The 21,133-nt window shown below is 42.9% G+C and overlaps 1 protein-coding gene across 4 annotated transcripts in view; it reads left to right on the top strand.

The window, feature by feature from the left end:
• Nucleotides 1-21,133, top strand: part of PROR (protein only RNase P catalytic subunit) — a 184,804-nt gene that overhangs the window by 2,110 nt on the left and 161,561 nt on the right. For 2 of the 4 annotated variants that reach the window (XR_011625959.1, XM_011734892.3), the window contains exons 3-4: nt 2,092-2,139; nt 3,311-3,443. Coding sequence is in view for 3 of the 4 variants with exons in the window: in XM_011734892.3 (XP_011733194.2) it covers nt 2,092-2,139; nt 3,311-3,443 (181 nt within the window). In the remaining variant the exon portion in view is untranslated. Of the gene's footprint in view, nt 1-2,091; nt 2,140-3,308; nt 3,444-21,133 lie in introns of those variants that run through there. The other 2 variants (XM_071100334.1, XM_011734893.3) reach the window with 2 other exon arrangements.

Here is a 21,133-nt window from a genome sequence, read left to right as displayed (position 1 = left end):
ATTTTATAGCACTTTTATGTATTTTTTTCCTTTTAGAAGGATCATTAATTTTGTTTTCTTAGGCATCTAGTATGATGTGAGTACTTAATACTACTTATGGCCAGTGTTCATAGCAAGAAAAGAATATAGCATTTGACTGGAACTCGGGCCATATTAGTATTTTCAGAAGTTCCTCTGAAAATGTGATTATGTGCTTATATTTATTCTGTCTACTCACTGTCTTTTTTTTTTTTTTTTTTTGAAGACAGAGTTTTGCTGTTGTTGTCAGGCTGGAGTGCAGTGGCGCGATCTTGGCTCACTGCAACCTCCGCCTCCCGGGTTCAGGCAATTCTGCCTCACCCTCCCAAGTAGCTGGGATTACAGGCATGTGCCACCACACCCAGCTAATTTTGTATTTTCTTTTTAGTAGAGATGGAGTTTCTCCATGTTGGTCAGGCTGGTCTCAACTACCTCAGGTGGTCCGCCCGCCTCGGCCTCCCAAAGTGCTGGGATTACAGGCGTGAGCCACCGCACCTAGCCACAGCTTATATTTCAATAGTGAGATTATAGATGACAGATAATATAAATAAGCCATATCATCCGAGTTCATGAACTATAGAGAGTAGACAGAATAGGCTGGGCGGATCACCTGAGGTAGTTTTTCTTTTGTCTTTTTTTTTTCTTTTTTTTTTTTGAGTCTCGCTCTGTCGCCCAGGCTGGAGTGCAGTGGCAGGATCTCAGCTCACTGCAAGCTCCGCCTCCCGGGTTTATGCCATTCTCCTGCCTCAGCCTCCCGAGTAGCTGGGACTACAGGCGCCCGCCAACTCACCTGGCTAGTTTTTTTTGTATTTTTTAGTAGAGATGGGGTTTCACCGTGTTAGCCAGGATGGTCTCGATCTCCTGACCTTGTGATCCGCCCGTCTTGCCCTCCCAAAGTGCTGGGATTACAGGCTTGAGCCACCGCACCTGGCCTTGTCTTTTTTTTTCTATATCATGTTTACAGAGCTTTGAAGTAGTAATTATGCTTAATTATCTTATTGAATATCAAGGGAGGAGGAGCCCGGTTGTGAAAATTTTTGAATACCAAGGAGTTTGAATTTTATTCTCTGATCAAGAATGCTGAATTTGGCCGGGAACTGTGGCTCATGCCTGTAATCTGAGCACTTTTAGAGACTGAGGTGGGAGGATAGCTTGAGGCCAGGAGTTTGAGACCAGCCTGGGCAACATGGCGAAACCTTGTCTCTACAGATAATGCAAAATTTAGCCTGTCATGGCGGTGTGTGCCAGTAGTCCCAGCTACTTGGAGACTGAAGCAAGAGGATCACTTGAATCTAGGGAATCAAGGCTGCAGGGAGCCGTGATTGTGCCATGCACTGCAACCTGGGTGACAGAGCAAGACCTTGTCTCAAAAGAAAAAAAAAAATGCTGGAATGGAGTTTTACAAAGGCAATTGCCAAGTGAGAAGAGTAGATAGGAGAGGGATTAAGATTGAAAACAGGGAGATCTGCGTGAATACAATTTTAGGTTTAGGTGAGAGATGATGAGAATTAAGAACTGAGGAAGGAAAGAAGGCAGTAGAATCAGAAGAACTGATGGTAATATGTGGAAGAGGAAGGAGGAGAGGATACGTTGATTGAACAAATACCTCAATACATAGCTTTTGAATGCTTCCAAATAGGCTAGGCATTGCAAGTGTTTTATAAAATCTTTTATGACATTCTCAATTTAATTGGGAGTACAATACCACACAGTGAAATAATAGTGGTAAGAGGTAAATTACTCTGAGCAGGAGCAATTTCTGGCAGCTTTATGGAGAAGGTAAGAGTTGAGTTTGGTATAGAGGTTATGCTACTAAGGTCAGCTGCTTTCTGTAGACTTGAAGATGAGAGTTAGTTGGTGGGAGGAGAACCATAGGGAAGAAGGAGATTCAGAACAGGGTACCAGCAGCTTCTTAACCTCATGCAGGATATCTGCCACTTTTTAAATTAAACCATTCTACAGAAGTATCTTGAACTTTTCGGAGTTCTTGCTTATAAGAGTTTCCAAATATCATGAATGTCTTTCATTTCAGTAGGAATCTAACCTCATGATTTGGTTTTGCAATCTTCATAGTGTTCCTGGAAAACAATGGAAAGGACAATTCACCACAGTCCAAAAAAGGTGAAGACCAATGTTTATTTTTAACTTGTTTGTTTTCAGTTTAGTAGGTTTTGTTGCTATTGATTGAAAAATATTTAAGAACATCTTAAGGATAGGATAATTACAAGTTTGTAATTAGAGTATCTGAGGAAAAAAACATACTTTGCATACAGAGACGTAGCAGTACCCAAAACGTTTTTCCAGTGCGTATTATGAGCCTTTATGATGTCTTAGAGATGTTTTTCCCTAGAGGTTCTAGACCCAGTTGTGTTTTAGGATTTATTTATTTATTTAATTCACCAATATGATATTTCACATAATAGGAATTACTTTAAAAATGTCATGCGAGCTGGGCGCCATCACGCCTGTAATCCCAGCACTTTGGGAGGCTGAGGCAGGTGGATCACGAGGTCAGGAGATTTGAGACCATCCTGGCCAACATGTTGAAACCAAGTCTCTACTAAAAATACCAAAATTAGCTGGGTGTGGTGGTGTGTGCCTGTAGTCCCAGCTACTTGGGAGACTGAGGCAGGAGAATTGCTTGAACCCAGGAGACGGAGGTTGCAGTGAGCCAAGATTGTGCCATTGCACTCCATCCTGGTGATAGAGCGAGACTCTGTCTCAAAAAAAAAAAAAAAGTCACCTGAGTCAGGCATGGTAGCTCATGCCTGCCTGTACCTGTAATCCCAACACTTTGGGAGGCTGACTTGGCAGATTGCTCAAGCCCAGGAGTTCAAGACCATCCTGTGCAACATTGAGAAACCCTGTCTCTAGAAAAAATACAAAAATTAGGCGCCAAAATACAAAAATTAGCTAGGTAGGGTAGCACGTACCTGTTGTCCTAGCTGCTTTGGTGGCTGAGGCAGGAGGATCCCTTGATCCTGGGAGCTTGAGGATGCAGTGAGCCGTAATTGTGACACTGCACTCCAGCCTGGGCAACAGAGTGAGACCTTGTCTCAAAAAAAAAAAAAAAAAGTCATTCAAATGACCAGTCTACTTTTTTGGGTTTTCTGGCACACTAATTTGTGATATTATCAGGTTTATAAAAAATTAGATGTATGTGATTATTACAAAGGTTTTAATGTTCTTTTTTATTACCTTTTAATTTCCTCATTGTTCATTTCACAAAAATTTTTCCTCAGAACATTATTTGACATATTTAAATATTGTTATTTAACAATTATAATTACAGTGGCCAGTGTTTGGGCTGTGGAAAAACCATAGAGTCTATTCAGCTGAGTCCAGAAGAATATGAATTTCTTAAGGGAAGAATCATGAGGGATGTGATAGATGGAGGTGACCAGTACAAAAAGACAACGCCTCAGGTGAGTCTAACAGTTTTGATTCCTTCTTGGATTGCTTGTCTAGAGCAGGGGTCAGCAATTTCTGTAAGATGCCAGATAGTAAATATTTTAGGCTTTGTAGGCCATCAGTCCCTGTTGCAACTTTTCAACTCTGCTGTTGTAGTTAAAACAGCCATAGATAATACATAAATGAATAGACATGGCTGTGTTCCAGTAAACTTTTTTCATGAAAACAAGCAGTACGCTGGATTTGGCCTGCTGGCTACAATTGCCAACCTTTTGGAGAGATTGCTTTAGAATTTCACAGAATAATTGGGTTAGACCATCATCTGTTGGAGTCAATCCTATTATATCGGGACATAATAAGTGCACTTAAACTAAAAAGATGCTTATTTTTTCTGTAAGTGCTTCTAGAAAACTGTGTTTAAGTAGACTGCCATGAAAACACTGTGGTTTCTCACAACTTTTCTAGTCAAGAGTTTATCACATTAACTGATTTGTGTATGTTGAACCATCCTTACGTCTCAGGGATAAATCCCACTTGTTGATGATGAATGATCTTTTTAGTGTATTTTGAATTTGGTGTGCTAGTATTTTGTTGAGGATTTTTGCATCAATATTCATCAGAGATGTTGGCCTGTAGTTTTTTGTTTGTTTGTTTGTTTATTTTGCTATGTCTTTGTCTGGTTTTGCTATCAGGGTAACACTATCCTCATGGATTGAGTTTGGAAGTCTTTCCTCCTCTATTTTTTGGAATAGTTTGAATAGGATTGGTATTATTCTTTAAATGTTTGGTAGAATTGAGCAGTGAAGCCATCAGGTCCCGGGCTTTTCTTTGCTGGGACACTTTATGGCTTCCATCTCGTTACTTGTTATTGCTCTCAAGTTTTTATTTCTTCATGGTTCAATCTTTTTTTTTTTTTTTTTTTTGAGACGGAGTGTCGCTCTGTCGCCCAGGCTGGAGTGCAGTGGCCAGATCTCAGCTCACTGCAAGCTCCGCCTCCCGGGTTCACACCATTCTCCTGCCTCAGCCTCCCAAGTAGCTAGGACTACAGGCGCCCGCCACCACGCCCGGCTAGTTTTTTGTATTTTTTAGTAGAGACGGAGTTTCACCGTGTTAGCCAGGATGGTCTCGATCTCCTGACCTCGTGATCCACCCGTCTCGGCCTCCCAAAGTGCTGGGATTACCGCGCCCGGCCTGGTTCAATCTTAATAGATTGAATCTGTCTAGGAATATGGCCATTTCCTCTAGGTTTTCCAATTGATTGGCATATGGTTGCTCGTAGTAGCCACTAATGATCCTTTGAATTTCTGCAGTATTTGTTGTAATGTCTTCTTTTTCATCTCTGATTTTATTTATTTGGGTCTTCTCTCCTTTTTTCTTAGTCTGGCTAAAGGTTTATCAATTTCATTTAACTTCAAAAAACCAACTTTTTGTTTCATGATCTTTTGTATGGTTTTCTTAATTTCAGTTTCATTTATTTCTGCTCTGATCTTTATTATTTAGTCTCCCCATTTTGGGTTTGGTTTACTCTTGCTTTTCTAGTTCTTTAAGACGCATATTTGCCAGATGCAGTGGCGCACGCCTGTAATCCCAGCACTTTGGGAGACCGAGGCAGGTGGATCACCTGAGGTCAGGAGTTTGAGACCAGCCTGGCTAACATGGTGAAATCCCGTTTCTACTAAAAATACAAAAAAAAAAAAAAAAAATTAGCTGAGCGTGGTGGTGTGTGCCTGTAATCCCAGTTACTTGGGAGACTGAGGCAGGAGAATCGCTTGAGCCCAGAAGGTGGAGGTTGCAGTGAGCCAAGATCACGCCATTGCACTCCAACTTGGGCAACAAGAGCGAAACTCCATCTCAAAAAAAAAAAAAAGAAATGCATATTTAGGTTGTTTATTTGAAGTTTTTCTTCTGTTTTGATATAGGCACTTATAGCTGCTTTTGTTATATCCCACCATGCTTAGATACGTTCAATGTTATTGATAAGTAAGGACTTAGTCCCACCATTTTGTTTTCTGGTTGTTTTGTGGTCTTCTTTTTTTCCTTCCTTTCTTCCCTTTAATGAACATGATTTTCTCTGGTGATACAATTCAGTTTCTTACTTTTTATTTTTTGTGTATCTGTTATATGCTTTTTTTTTTTTTTTGAGATGGAGTCTTGCTGTGTCACCCAGGCTAGAGTGCGGTGGCGCAATCTCGGCTCCCTGCATCCTCCACCTCCTGGGTTCAAGAGATTCTCCTGCCTCTGCCTCTTGAGTAACTGGAATTACAGGTGCACACCACCACGCCCAGCAATTTTTTTTTCTTGTATTTTTAGTACAGACAGGGTTTCACCATGTTGGTCAGGCTGGCCTTGAACTCCTGACCTCATGATCTGCCCGCCTTGGCCTCCCAAAGTGCTGGGATTTTAAGTGTAAGCCACCACGCCCGGCCTTGTTGTATGTTTTTTGATTGGAGGTTACCATGAGGCTCACTAATACTTTTCTATAGCCTATTATTTTAAGCTGATAATTTAACACTGTATAAACAAACAAGCAAAAAGAAAACTAATAAAAACTCTACACCTTTACTTTGTCTCCCTGCTTTTTAACTTTTTATTGTTTCTATTTATATCTTATTGTACTATCAGTGTCTTGAAAAGTTATAGTAGTTATTATTTTTGATTGACTCATTGTTTAGTCTTTTTTTTTTCTTTTTTTTTTAATCAGACAGAGTCTCGCTCTGTTGCCTAGGCTGGAGTACAGTGGTGCAATCTCGGCTCACTGCAACCTCCGCCTCCTGGGTTCAAGTGATTCTTCTGCCTCAGCCTCCCGAGCAGCTGGGACTACAGGTGCCCGCCACCACGCCTGGCTAATTTTTTTGTATTTTTTAGTTGAGACAAGGTTTCACCATGTTAGCCAGGATGGTCTTGATCTCCTGACCTCGTAATCTGCCTGCCTTGGTCTCCCAAAGTGCTGGAATTACAGGCATGAGGCACTGCCTCACTAAACTCATTGTTTAGTCTTTCTAAAGATAAGAGTAGTTTACACACCATAGTTACAGTGTTATAATATACTGTGTCTTTTTGTGTACTTACTATATATACCCTCAGATGATTTCTTATTGCTCATTAATGTCCTTTTCTTTTTTTTTTTCATTGAAATGGAGTCACGCTGTATTGCCCAGGTTGGAATGGAGTGGCATGATCTCAGCTTACTGCAACCTCTGCCCCCCGGGTTCAAGTGATTCTTGTGTCTCACCCTCCCAAGTAGCTGGGATTACAGGCACCTGCCACCAGACCTGGCTAATTTTTGTGTTTTTAGTAGAGACAGGGTTTCACCACGTTGGCCAGGGTGGTTTCGAACTCCAGACCTCACATTATCCACCTGCATCGGCCTCCCAAAATGCTGGGATTACAGCTCTGAGCCACTGCACTCAGCCTACGTCCTTTTCTTTCTGCCTTTTTTTTTTTTTTTTTTTGAATGTAGAGGCAGGGTCTTACTATGCTGCCCAGGCTGTTCTCAAACTCTTGGGCACAAGTGATCTTCCCACCTCGGCCTCCCAAAGTGCTGGAATTATAGGCGTGAGTCACTAGAGTAACTGTCCTTTTCTTTAGGGCAGAGTAACTGCCCTAATCCTTTCTTTATTCATTGAAAGTTGAATTATTTGGCCGGGCGTGGTGGCTCACACCTGTAATCCCAGCACTTTGGGAGGCCAAGGCGGGTGGATCACCTGAGGTCAGGCGTTTGAGACCAGCCTGGCCAACATTGTGAAACCCCGTCTATACAAAATATATAAAAATTAGCTGGGTGTGGTGGCGGGCCTCTGTAATTCCAGTTACTTGGGAGGCTGAGGCAGGAGAATCATTTGAACCCGGGAGGTGGAGGTTGCAGTGAGCCAAGGCCGGACTATTGCACTCCAGCCTGGGCAACAAGAGCAAATCTCCATCTCAAAAAAATAAAAAACCAGAAAAAAAAGAAAGTTGGATTATTTGGCCAGGCGCGGTGGCTCACACCTGTAATCCCAGCACTTTGGGAGGCCGAGGTGGGTGTGAATCACTTGAGTTCAGGAGTTCAAGACCAGCCTGGCCAATATGGTGAAACCCTGTCTCTACTAAAAATAAAAAATTAGCCGGACATGGTGGTGCGTGCCTGTAATCTTAGCTAATCGGGAGGCTGAAGCAGGGGAATCATTTGAACCCGTGAGGTGGAGGTTGCAGTGAGCCAAGATTGCGCCACAGTACTCCAGCCTGGGCGACAGAGTGAGACTCCATCTCAAAAAAAAAAAAAAAAAAAGAAAGTTGGATCATTCAATGCCTTGAGGTAGTCTTTTTTTTCTTTTTTTTTTGAGACGGAGTCTTGCTTTGTTGCCCAGGCTGGAGTACGGTGGCATAATCTTGGCTCACTGCAACCTCTGCCTCCCAGGTTCAAGTGATTATCCTACCTCAGCCTCTGGAGTAGCTGGGATTACAGGCGCACACCACCATGCCCTTCTAATTTTTGTATTTTTAGTAGAGATGGGGTTTCACCATGTTGACCAGGCTGGTCTGGAACTCCTGGACTCATGATCTGCCCACTTGGCCTCCCAAAGTGATGGGATTACAGGCATGAGCTACCGTGCCCAGCCCTGACTGTGTATTTTCAAATAACCTGTCTTCAATCTCACTAATCCTTCTGTTTGATCCCTTCTGCTGTTAAAGGACTCTCATGCATTCTTTAGCATGCCAATTACATTTTTCAGCTTCAGAATTTCTGCTCAATTTTTAAAAATTTTTTTCAATCTCTTTGTTAAATTTATCTGGTAGAATTCTTTTTTTTTTTTTTTTTTTTTTTTTTTTTTTTTTTTTTTTTTTGAGACAGAGTCTCGCTTAGTCGCCCAGGCTGGAGTGCAGTGGCGCGATCTCGGCTCACTGCAAGCTCCGCCTCCCGGGTTCACGCCATTCTCCTGCCTCAGCCTCCCGAGTAGCTGGGACTACAGGCGCCCGCCGCCTCGCCCGGCTAATTTTTTGCATTTTTAGTAGAGACGGGGTTTCACAGTGTTAGCCAGGATGGTCTCGATCTCCTGACCTTGTGATCCAACCGCCTCGGCCTCCCAAAGTGCTGGGATTACAGGCGTGAGCCACCGCGCCCGGCTATCTGGTAGAATTCTTGAATTTCTTTGAGTTTACTCAATAGAGCTATTTTGAATTATCTGTCTGAAAGGTCATACATCTGTTTCTCCAGTATTGTTCCTTGCTGCCTTATTTAGTTCATTTTGTGATGTCCTCTTTTCCTGGATGGTCTTGATATCATGTCTGGGCATTGAAGAGTTAGGTATTTATTGTAGTCTTTGCAGTTTGGGCTTGTTTGTACCTTTCCTTCCTGAGAAGGCTCTCCAGATATTTAAAAGGACTTGGGTGTTGTGATCTAAGTTGTATCTGCTTCAGGGGGCACCCAAAGCCCAGTAGTGCTGTGGTAAGAGGTACTGCCCTAATGGTCTTAAACAAGATCAGGGAGAATTCTCTGGATTACTAGGCAGAAGCTCTTATTCTCTTCCCTTACTTTCTGCTAAACAAAGAGAGTCTCTCCCTCTCATTCTGAGCCACCTGGAGCTGAGGATATAGTCACATAAGTACCCTTGTGGCCACCACCACTAGGACTGTGCTGGGTCAGACCTTAAGCCAGCACAGCACTGGGTCTTGTCCAAGGCCTGCTTAACTACTCCCTGGCTACTGTCTGTGTTCACTCAAGGCCCTGGGGCACTACAATCAGCAGGTGGCAAAGCCAGCCAGGCCTGTGTTCTTCCCTTCAGGGCGACAAGTTCCCCCAGACCTCAGCAGGTCCAGAAGTGCCATTTGGGAGCCAGGGAGTAGAGTCAAAAACCTTAGAAGTCTACCTAGTGTTCTATTGTATTGTGGCTGAGGTGGCATTCAAACCATAAGACACAGTTCTTCCCACTCTTTCCTCCCCTTTCCAGAAGCAGAGGAGCCCTACCCTGTGGCCACCGCCACCACCAGCCCACAGGGAGTTCTGCCAGGCTCCCACTGATGTTCTCCTAAGGCCCAAGGGCTCTTCAGTCAGCTTGTGGTGCATGCTGCCTGGCCTGGGACTCACCCTTGGTGTTCTGCCCACCTCTGGCTGAGTTGGTATCTGAAGCCGGCAATATCAGAGTCTCACTCAAGGCCTATGATGTACTACCTGGATATTGCTGCTGCTTATTCATGGCCCAAGGGCTCTTCAGTTAGCAGGTGATGAATCCTTCCATGACTGGGTCCTTCCCTTTAAGGCAGTGTGTTCCCTTCTGGCTCAGAGTGTGTCTAGAAATGTCTATGAGCTAGGGCCTGGAAAAGGTGGTGTCTCATGACTCTGACCGGTACCCCATCCTGCTGTAGCTGAGCTGGTGTCCAAGATGCAAGACAAAGTCCTTCCCACTCTTCCATCTCCTCTCCTCAAGTAGAAGGAGGGGGTCTGTTTAGGAGACTGAGATGTGGGGCCTGGGCTTAGGGGAGGTATGGCACCGGTACCCCCCCTAGCTATCCTAGCTGGTGTCTCAGTAGGCCACATGCCCCTACCAGTCCACTGGCTCTGAGCCCAGTTCACCACTAGGACTCACCTAGGAGTTACAGTCCTTGTGGCCTAGACTGACTTTCAAATTTATTTACAGGCACAGAGCACTTTGGCCCATGGTGGTGAGGCTTGTGGGAACTCCAGTCTCAACCACTAGGATGGGCAGTTTCCCTCTGGCTAGAGCTAGTTTAAATGCCCCCTTTGTGGGTGGGCATCAGCTGAGTTTGTTCTATTTTTGCTTTCTGCTCTAATGGGGCAGCACTGAGTTCAATGCAATGTCTCACAATTGCTGCACTCTCCCCCTCCCAAACACTCAGATTCTTTCTCTGCACCACATTGCTGCTGCAGGGGGATGGGAGAGGAATGGCAGTGGTGATTCAAGACTGTTTTTCGTATCTCTTCAGTGCCTCTTTTGGTGATACAAAGTTAAAACCAGGTACTGTGAGTGCTCACCTGATTTTTGGTTCTTTTGAAGGTGCTTTTTGTACGTGTGTAGATAGTTGTTAAATTGGTATCCTTGCAAGGGGATGATCAGTGGAGCCTTTTATTCTGCCTTCTTGCTCCACCCCTTCTCCTCTGTCTATGGTACTTTTGTCCTGTAAAGTTGAGTAGATATAAAGGAGAACATGTGGCCTACAGAGCCTAAAATATTTACCATTTGACCCTTAACAGAAAAAAATTGCTGATCCCTGGTATCAATGAATATCATAAACCTCAGTTGAGGTCAGGAGTAGAGAAGTAATGAGTGTGAAGGAGCAGTGGCGTCTAGGAGAGGACCTCTCCTTTCTCACTGGTTGGTCCTATAGCATACTATAGGATAATGAGCAGCTATTATTAAGAAACATTGTCATAGGTTCTGGGGAACCATTAAAATGTTTTAAGCAGGCCAGGCATGGTGGCTCATGCCTGTAATCCCAGCACTTTGGGAGGCCAAGGCGGGCAGATCATGAGGTCAGGAGTTTGAGACCAGCCTGGGCAATATGGGGAAACCCCATCTCTACTAAAAATACAAAAATTAGTCAGGCGTGGTGGCACATGCCTGTAGTCCCAGCTACTAAGGGGGCTGAGGCAGAAGAATTGCTGGAACCTGGGAGGCGGAGGTTGCAGTGAGCTGTGATTGTGCCACTGCACTCCAGCCTGGGCGACAGAGCGAGACTCTGTCTCAAAAAAAAAAAAAAAAAAAAAATGTTTTAAGCAAAAGTGTGATATGTATATTTTAGAGAGACCTCTCTGGCAGCTGCGTGGAAAAAGGAGTTGAAAAGGATAAGACTGAGGCACTGAAGTTGAGTCAGAAGGCTGCTGAGTGATCCAGGTGTGGGATGATGAGGGAAATGAAAGCCAGAATAAGAGTAGAGAAGGACCAGCTCAGCTTTGAGAACATTTTAGGAGATAAAAATCTCACCATTTGGTTTGGCTGCAGTGATGGGAGAAGACAGGATGATGTTCAGGTTTTCGGCTTGGGTGATGGAATGAACAAACTCTCACTCCCTAATTCCTTTTCTTTTGTCACCCTGGAAAGATGCTATCTATCAGGAACAGGTATGAGGAGAAGATAATTGAATATCTGATAATGGGGTTTTTTTGTTAGTTTGTTTTTGTTTTTTTGAGACAGAGTTTCGCTCTTGCTGCCCAGGCTGCAGTGCAATGGCGCAATCTCTGCTCACCGCAACCTCTGCCTCCTGGGTTCAAGCAATTCTGCCTCAGCCTCCCGTGTAGCTGGGATTACAGGCATGCACTACCACGCCCAGCTAATTTTGTATTTTTAATAGAGATGAGGTTTCTCCATATTGGTGAGACTGGTCTCAAACTCCCAATCTCAGGTGATCCACCCACCTTGGCCTCCCAAAGTGCTGGGATTATAGGTGTGAGCCACCACACCCGGCTCATATTGGGTTTTAATGTCAGCAGAAGATCCAGGACTTGCGTTCTAGCTTACAGGGGAGAGTTAATGCTGGAGGTTTGGGTACCATCAACATAGTAGTAATAGGTTAAATGCTAAGAGTGCCTGAGCTCATCCAGGAAAACAGTGAGAAGAGTAGTGGGCTGAGTTCACAACTTTTTAGGGGTGGGATGGGGAACACCAGCATAGGAAGGAAGGTCAGAGAAGAAGTTTCATATATTAGAACAGTCAGAACAAGGCAGAAAGAATCTATTCAGTAGAGTGTCACAAATATCAAAACAGTACAAAATAGAGATTTGGTAAGGTGAGGACTGAAGGGATATATTGGGTTTGGCAACTAAGGAATCATTGATGATCTTAGGAAGAACCGTTTCAGTAGTTTAATGGGGGCCAAATTCAGCCAGGTTATAGCCGCTGAGTGAATACACGTTGAGTGTAAACTCTACTTTTGAGAAGTTTACATGAAAATTAGAAAGATGATATAGTGGTGGCTAGAGGATGGTGGAGTCAAGAGAGGGTTTAGGGAGATAGGCTTGTGCCTGTTTGAAGGAAGAAGAAAAGAAAAGAAGGAAAAGAAAACAGAGATAAAAATTAGTGAGTAAACAGAATATGTAGGAGAGAAAAAGGAATATTGCTGAGCAAAAGTAGCAGGTTTGCCAAAGAGAGCACAAATGGAGAGGTTGGAGATGAAGGAAATATCATTTGAGGCTGTAGAAAAGAAAGTGAAGATGGGTGTGGATGATATATTGGTAGAAAGAGGGAACAATGGGAGAAATGATACCTGCCGTGTTAAGCAGTATACAAAATGAGAGAGATGAGAGTCAAGTAGATTACTAGAGAGAGTGGGGAAGGTTTGGAATGGTTCTTGAGGGGATGTCAAGATGCTAACTCAAGGCAGAAGGATTATGGCAGAGGGTGGGTGCTGAGGTTTGAATCTGTGAATTAGTATACGTTACTGTCTGTGATGGTGTGATTTAATATATTTCCAACAGAGCTTGGCTCACCCAAGAGCAGAAGTAGTAAGGACAAAGGGTAGCATTGGTCCAGAGTTTGGGTTTTGTTGGTTAGATGTGGCACATGATAAAAAGCAAGAGAAGGCGCTTCTGACAGAGTAAGTAGTTAACATGTTCTGCATGGGGTCCAGGCCAGATAGGAAAAGGAGAAAGGCCAAAGAGCACTATATGAGAGGATTCAAGGGACTGGTTGGCTCTTCGCACGTGCACGTGTGTGTGTGTGGTTTTGTTTTGGTTGGTTGGTGGTTTTTTTTTCTCGCCATTTGTATTAATTTGCTAAAGCTGCTATTGTAAATACCACAGATCGGGTAGCTTTACCAGCAGAAATTAATTTTCTCACCATTCTGGATTCTAGAAGTCCAAGATCAAGGTGTTGTCAGATTTGGCTTCTCCTGATCCCTCTCTCTTTGGCTTGCCGATGGCTACCTTCTTGTGGTATCTTCACGTGACCTTCCTCTGGTGTGTTCCTGTTACCATCTTTGTGCAAATTTCCTCTTCTTATAAGGACACCAGTCAGATTTGATCAGGGCCCATCCTTATGACCTTATTTTACCTTAATTACCTCTTTAAAGGTCTATCTCCAAATACAGTCACATTCTGAAATACTATGGGTTGAGACTTCAACATATAAATTTGGTGAGGGGACACAAGTCATTGTAATACTGTTCATTGTAAATATGTATTAATAAAACTATATTATATTCAGCATTTTAAATTATTTTGTGTTAGGAGCATTAGAAACATCTAGTTGACAAATAGCTGGAACTGCCTTCAATGATGCTTTCTTTTTTTTTTTTTTTTTTTTTTTTTTGAGACGGAGTCTCGCTCTGCCGCCCAGGCTGGAGTGCAGTGGCCAGATCTCGGCTCACTGCAAGCTCCACATCCCGGGTTCACGCCATTCTCCTGCCTCAGCCTCCCGAGTATCTGGGACTACAGGCGCCCGCCACCTCGCCCGGCTAGTTTTTTTTTGTATTTTTTAGTAGAGACGGGGTTTCACCGTGTCAGCCAGGATGGTCTCGATCTCCTGACCTCATGATCCGCCCGTCTCGGCCTCCCAAAGTGCTGGGATTACAGGCTTGAGCCACCGCGCCCGGCCTCAATGATGCTTTCTAAAGCTTGACTATAATTTGAGATTATGAGGTATAAACCAAGGAATAATTATTAAATCCATGTTGAATACTTTTGTCTACTTAAAAAAATTATGTCAGCTAGCCTCCATGAGCACCTAAAATGAGCATTATAAAAGTTATTTTAGGCTTATATGTTTTCCCCAAATAGTACTCTTTTGTTCAAAACAAAGTAAATGAGATGATAACCTCTAATGTAGTGGCTTTCAACCCTGGCTGCTGGTTAGAATACTTGGGAAGTGTTTAAAACTGCTACCTGGACCCCAGCCACTAAGATACTGATTTTTTTTTAGAGTCTCCCTCTGTTGCCCAGGCTGGAGTACAGCGGTGCCATCTGGGCTCACTGCAACCTCCGTCTCCTGGGTTCAAGCGATTCTCCTGCCTCAGCCTCCTGAGTAGCTGGGACTACAGGTGCATACCACCACGCCTGGCTAGTTTTTGTATTTTTCGTAGAGACGGGGTTTCACCATGTTGGCCAGGCTGGTGTCAAACTCCTGACCACAAGTGACTGCCCACCTCAGCCTCCTGAAGTGCTGGGATTGCAGGCATGAGATGCTGTGCCTGGCCAAAGATACTGATTTTTTATATAAGTTTTTTTGGTTTTGGTTTTTAAAATTAGAGATGGGGTCTCACTGTGTTGCTCAGGCTGGTCTTGAACTCCTGGGCTCGAGTAATTCTCCTGCCTTGGCCTCCTAAGGTGCTGGGATTATAGATGTGAGCCACCGTGCCCAGGAATATTTTGATTTTTTCAACTATCGTTTTATTGAGGTATATCTGACATACAGTAAACAGCATATATTTAAAGTGTACAACTTTATGAGTTTTGACATATGTATATACCTGTAGAACTGTTACTGCAGTCCAGATAATGAACATATGTATCACCCCCAAAAGTTTCCTCATGCCATTTTGTAATGACTCCCCCTTGCCCTACTATCCCCAGGCAACCACTATGGAATCATACAATATATGCTTTTTTGGGGGGGGTCTGATTTGTTTTATTCAGCATAATCATTTTGAGATTTCATCCTTGTTTTGTGTCTCAATAGTTCTTTCATTTTTATATTTGAGTAGTATTCCATTGTGTGACTATTTTACAATTTGTACATTTGTTGATGGACATTTAGGTTATTTCCAGTTTGGTGCTACTATAAATAAAGCTGTTTAGAACAGTCTTAGACAAGTCTTTGTGCTTTTGTTGTTAGTTTTCTAGGGCTGCCCTAACAAATTACCACAAACTGGGTAGCTTCAAATGACAGACCTTTACTGTGTCACAATTCTGGAGGCTAGAAATCTGAAATCAAGGTGTTGGCACGGTCATGCTCCTTTTGAAGGATCCAGGGAAGAATCCTTCCTTCTCCTTCCTACCTTCAGAAGCCAGATCCTGGCAGTTGATGGTGTCCTTGGCTTTTAGCTGCATCACTCCACTCTCTGCTTCTGTCTTCACATGGCCTTCTCTGTGTGTGTGTATCTCTGGGGGCCATCTCTTCTTCTATAAGGCTACAAGTTATGGGATTTAGAGCCCACCCTGATTTAGCATGACCTTGTCTTATTTCATTTACAAAGACCCTCTTTCTACATTCACGTTCTGTGTTTCCTGCTAGCCATAAATTTTGAGGTTACACTATTCAACCTACTACAGCTTTTTTTTCTCTTGGGTAACTCTCTTAGGACTGGAATGGTTGGGTCTTATGGTAGATGTCTTATGGTAGATGTGTGTGTGTTTGTAGCTTTTTCAGAAACTGCCCAGCTGTTTTCCAGAGTAGCTGTACCATTTTGCATTTCCACCAGCAGAGTAGGAGGGCTATAGTAGCCCCACATCCTCGCCAATGTTTAGTATGGTTAAGGTTAGTCTCTTTACTGTTCTAATAGGTGTGAAGTGATATCTCATTGTGATTTTAATTTAGATTTTCCTAATGACTAATGTTGTTGAGCATCTTTTTATGTGCTTAATTGCTATCCATATATCTTTGGTGTAACATTTGTTCAGATTTTTTGCCTATCTTAAAAATTGGATTGTTTTATTATTGAGTTGTAAGAACTGTTTCTACACTCTACATATAAGTCCTAAGTCCGATATATTTTGCAAATATTTTCTCTCAGTCTGTGGTTGACTTCCATTTCATAACATGGAGATTCTGATTTAATTGCTTTGGCTTGGTGGAGTCCAGGTATTAGGATTTTCAAAAGCTTCCAGGTGATTTTAAAGTGCAGCCAGAATCAAGAACAGTTGCTTCTAATGTGAGATTTTGAAGAACCTTAAGGTATGGCAGCTGCTTTTCTGTTGAATAGCTTTGGGAGAAAAATCTCAGTTATTATATAAATTTTTAGCTTTTCTGTTTTAAACATTTGTTTACTGTAATTAGACAACATAGCCAGCAGATGGCAATAATGTTACATATAAATTATTCTAGGTATGACCAGGTCAATCAGGTTAAAGGATTTGTTGAACTTTTTAAATATTAAACTGAAAGATATCTGTCGGTTTTGTGTAAGTCAGATTAGTGATAGTAGGTAGAGAAGACAGTGGTATATGTGAATTTTAAGTGAACAAAGCAGAATTCCAAATAGTTTGCATCTACTGATTTAACTACTGAAACTAATTGAGTGGGCATCAGTGAAGGTCAAAAAGTGAATTTGGAGCTATGTGCATAGTGTTACTTCAATGTTAATTAGGTTTTTTTCTTATTTTCCTTCTTTTTTTCTCTTTTTTTTTTTTTTTGTTTGTTTGTTTGTTTTGTTTTGTTTTGTTTTTTGAGACAGGTTCTTACTATTCACCCAGGCAGGAATACAGTGGCATGATCATAACTCATTGCAGCTTTGAACTCCTGGGCTGAAGTAATCCTCCTGCCTCATCCTCCTGGGTAGCTAGGATTCAGGTGTGTGCCATCACATCTGGCTAATTTTTTTATTTTAATTTTTTTGTAGAGATGGGGTCTCACTATGTTGCCTAGGCTGGTCTTGAATTCCTGGCTTCTAGTGGTCCTCCCACCTAGGCCTCCCAAAGTGCTGAGATTTCAGGTGTGAGCTACTATGCCCAGCCATGGTTCTTGATAATAACATTAAATGACAGTCAGATTTTTTATATTCAACTACAAAGATAAGAATTCAATTCTTTAATCTTTTCATTAGAGAAAATTTCAAACATATGCAAAAAGAGACTAATATAATGGACCCCCATCCTCCATGATTATTAACTCATGACCACTTTTTTTTTTTTTTTTTTTTTGACAGGGTCTTGCTCTGTCACCTAAGCTGGAGTGCAGTGGCACAATCATGGCTCACTGCAGCTGGGACCTCCTGGGCTCAAGTGATCCTCCCACCTCAGCCTCCTGAGTTGCTGGGACTACAGGCATATGCCACAACATCTGGGCAATTTTTTTTTTTTTTTTTTTTAAAGACAGAGTGTTGCTCTTGTCGCCCAGTCTGGAGTGCAATGGCGTGATTTCGGCTTACTGCAACCTGTCTCCTGGGTTCAGTTCAAATGATTCTCCTGCCTCAGCCTCCCGAGTAACTGGGATTACAGGCGCCTGCAATGACGCCCAGCTAATTTTTGTATTTTTAGTGGAGACGGGGTTTCACCATGTTGGCCAGGATGGTCTTGAACTCCTGACCTCAGGTGATCCACCCGCCTCAGCCTCCCAAAGTGCTGGGATTACAGGCATGAGCCACTGCACCCAGCCTTAATTTGTTATCTTATGTAGAGGTAGAGTCTCACTATGTTGCCAAGGCTGGTCTCAAATTCCTGAGCTCAAGCATTCCTCCCACCTCAGTCTCCCAAAGTGCTGGGATTATAAGTGTGAGCCCCCACACACGGAAGCTCATCCTGTAAATTATAAATTCATTTTTTTTTTTTTTTTTTTTTTTTTTTAAGGAGATGAGGGCTTGCTCTTTTGCCGAAGCTGGGGTGCAATGGTGTGATCATAGTTCACTGCAGCTTTGAACTCCTGGGCTGGAGCAATCCTCCCACCTCAGCTTCCCAAGTAGGTAGGACTTACAGGTACATGCCACCCTGCCCTGCTAATTTTTAAATTAAAAAAAAAAAATTAGATGGGGTAGAGATGAGGTTGGGCTTGGTAGCTCACACCTGTAATCCTAGCACTTTGGGAGGCCGAGGTGAGTGGATTGCCTGAGCTCAGGAGTTTGAGACCAGCCTGGGCAGCATGGCAAAACTCTTTCTCTAATAAAAATGCAAAAAATTAGCTGGGCATGATGGTGCAAGGTTGTAGTCCCAGCTACTCGGGAGGCTGAGGCAGGAGAGTTGCTTGAACCCGGGAAGCCGAGGTTGCAGTGAGCCTAGATTGCGCCACTGCATTCCAGCAGCCTGGGCGACAGAGTGAGACTCTTGTCTCAAAAAAAAAAAAAAAAAAAAAATTGTAAAGATGGGATCTCACTGTGTTGTCCAGGCTGGTCTCAATCTCATGAGCTCAAGTGATCCTTTTGCCTTGGCTTACTATAAGTGCTGGGATTGCAGGCATGAGCCACCATGCTTGGCCTAAATTCTCTTTTAAACAGCTTTCTTTGTTTCTCTTGTTGTACTTCTTTGTAAAGTTGTATTTTTCTTGTACTTTAAGAAATACTTTAGAATTGCAGTTCTAAAGTATTTCTTATATATTTTATATACTTAAAAATTATTGAACATTCTAGAGAGCTTTTGTTTTTTGTTTTGCTTTAGAGACAGAGTCTCACTCTGTTGCTCAGGCTGGAGTGCAGTGGCGTAATCTCTGCTCACTGCAACCTCTGCCTCCCAGATTCAAGTGATTCTCCTGCCTTAGCCTCCCCCGAGTAGCTGGGATTACAGGCATATGCCACCACACCTGGCTAATTTTTGTATTTTTAGTAGAGATGGGGTTTCACCATGTTGGCCAGGATGGTCTGGAACTCCTGACCTCAAGTGATCCACCCACTTTGGCCTCCCAAAGTGCTGGGATTACAGGTGTGAGCCACTGTGCCCAGCCAGATATATATTAATTTATTGAATAGAATATAAAAACTGATATGTAGCATAAATAACTTTCTTTTTTTTTTTTTTTGAGACAGAGTCTTGCTCTGTCACCCAGGCTGGAGTGCAGTGGTGCGATCTTGGCTCACTGCAAGCTCCGCCTCCCGGGTTCATGCCATTCTCCTGCCTCAGCCTCCCAAGTAGCTGGGACTACAGGTGCCCACCACCACACCTGGCTAATTTTTTTGTATTTTTAGTAGAGACAGGGTTTCACCATGTTAGCCAGGATGGTCTCGATCTCCTAACCTCGTGATCCGCCCACCTCAGCCCCCCAAAGTGCTGGGATTACAGGCGTGAGCCACCACGCCCCGCCTCAATAACATTTTTATAGAAAATAATTCTATTGTCCAGAACAAAACCAATATTGGTGAGAAGAGTACATTGTCTTACATTTTTGCAGGTCTTTTCAATAATATGGCTTAATAAAAGATGGGTAGTTTTTTTTTGTTTGTTTGTTTGTTTTTTGAGATAGAGTTTTGTTCTTGTTGCCCAGACTAGAGTGCAATGGCACGATCTTAGCTCACCGCAACCTCTGCCTCCCAGGTTCAAGCGATTTTCCCGCCTCAGCCTTCCCAAGTAGCTGGGATTATAGGCATGGGCCACCAAGCCTGAATAATTTTGTATTTCTGGTAGAGACGGGGTTTCTCCATGTTGGTCAGGCTGGTATCGAACTCCCGACCTCAGGTGATCTGCCCACCTCAGCCTCCCAAAGTGTTGGCATTACAGGCGTGAGCCACCGCGCCCAGCCGAAGACAGGTAGTTTTTTTTAAATAAATGGCAAAAAAAAACCCCTTATATTTAGAATTAGCCAGTTGGACTCAGTTTAGGTTATCCCAATTTTGTTGGCAACATCCAAAACATCATAGTTAGGAGCCGGTCAAACATAGGCTGGCTTCTCTCTATCAGTTCTGATTAGGGTGTTGATCGTGGCCATGTCAGTGTCACAGACCTTCTTTATATAGCCTGTTTGATCTGGTGCTTGTTGGCTTTGATAACCACAGTGAACACAGATGTGGTATTGTCTTCACAGTCAGCTCAGTGGTCAAGGGGAACTTGATGGCATAATAGTAAAGCTTGTTTCTCCTGCAGGTTCTCTACTGAGGATGTTTGGGCTACCTTCAAAGCCAAAGTGTGTTGGGCTACTGGAACATAGGTGACCTGCAGATCTTTTTTTGTGTGTGACTGGATGCCTTTCAACACTGCCTTGTTGGCCTTCAAAGCCTTAACTTTGGACTTGGCTTTGGGAGGAGCAGGGATTTCCTTCTTTGCTTTCAGCATCATCATTTTGGTGAAAAGAGTTGACAGCTGGATTTTTGTATCTGTTTCTATATTCAGTCTGTTGTGGTATGGTGTTCTGGTTGAAGCATATGAAGAAAATGGAAGCTCATGGAAATAGGTAGTTGGAAAAGCAGAGAGGATTTTGTTGGCTCTTGGAGATAATCATAATTGTTCTTTGATACTATGCCCAAACTCTACTGTACACTTGTGAGCTTATGAGAGTGAAAACGGCATGTAACATCTCAGTGTTATGAAAATAGTTTTAACTTTGCAGATCCCCTGAGAGGGTCTTGGGGATACCCAGCAGTCCTTGAACCACAGTTTTAGAAAATACTCTGGTTTAGACATGATTTTCTTTTTCTTTCTATTGTAAAAGTTCAAGTAAAGTTTATTTCCCTCTATTTTATTACACAAGCATATTAACAAAGGAGCTAAAACAAAAAGACAACAGTCTCAGTACTCAGTATATTTTCTATTAGTTTCTTATGTTCTTTTTTAGTTTGTTTTACGAGACCCTTGTCACCCAAGCTAGAGTGCAGTGGCGTGATCATAGCTCATTGCAGCCTCAACCTTCCAGGCTCAAGTGATCCTCTCACCTTAGCCTCCTGAGTATTTGAGACTACAGGCACACACCACCACGACCAGCTAATTTTTTAATTTTTTTGTAGAGATGGGGGTCTCACTTTGTTGCCTGGGCTTGTCATGAACTCCTGGGCTCAAGTAATCCTCCAGCCTTGGCCTCCCAAAGGTTGGGATTACAGGCGTGAGCCACTGCACCTGGTGCTTTTTTAGTTCTTATTGAGACTTCTTAATCATTTTCTTTTACTTTTCAAAATGGAAGTGGGTTTTATTCTGATTATAATATTT

This window comes from Macaca nemestrina, chromosome 7 (assembly GCF_043159975.1).
Source record: "Macaca nemestrina isolate mMacNem1 chromosome 7, mMacNem.hap1, whole genome shotgun sequence".
NCBI classification, from domain to species: Eukaryota; Metazoa; Chordata; class Mammalia; order Primates; family Cercopithecidae; genus Macaca; species Macaca nemestrina.
Note: the sequence above shows the minus strand (reverse complement) of the source record. Positions and strands in the feature narration are given on the sequence as shown.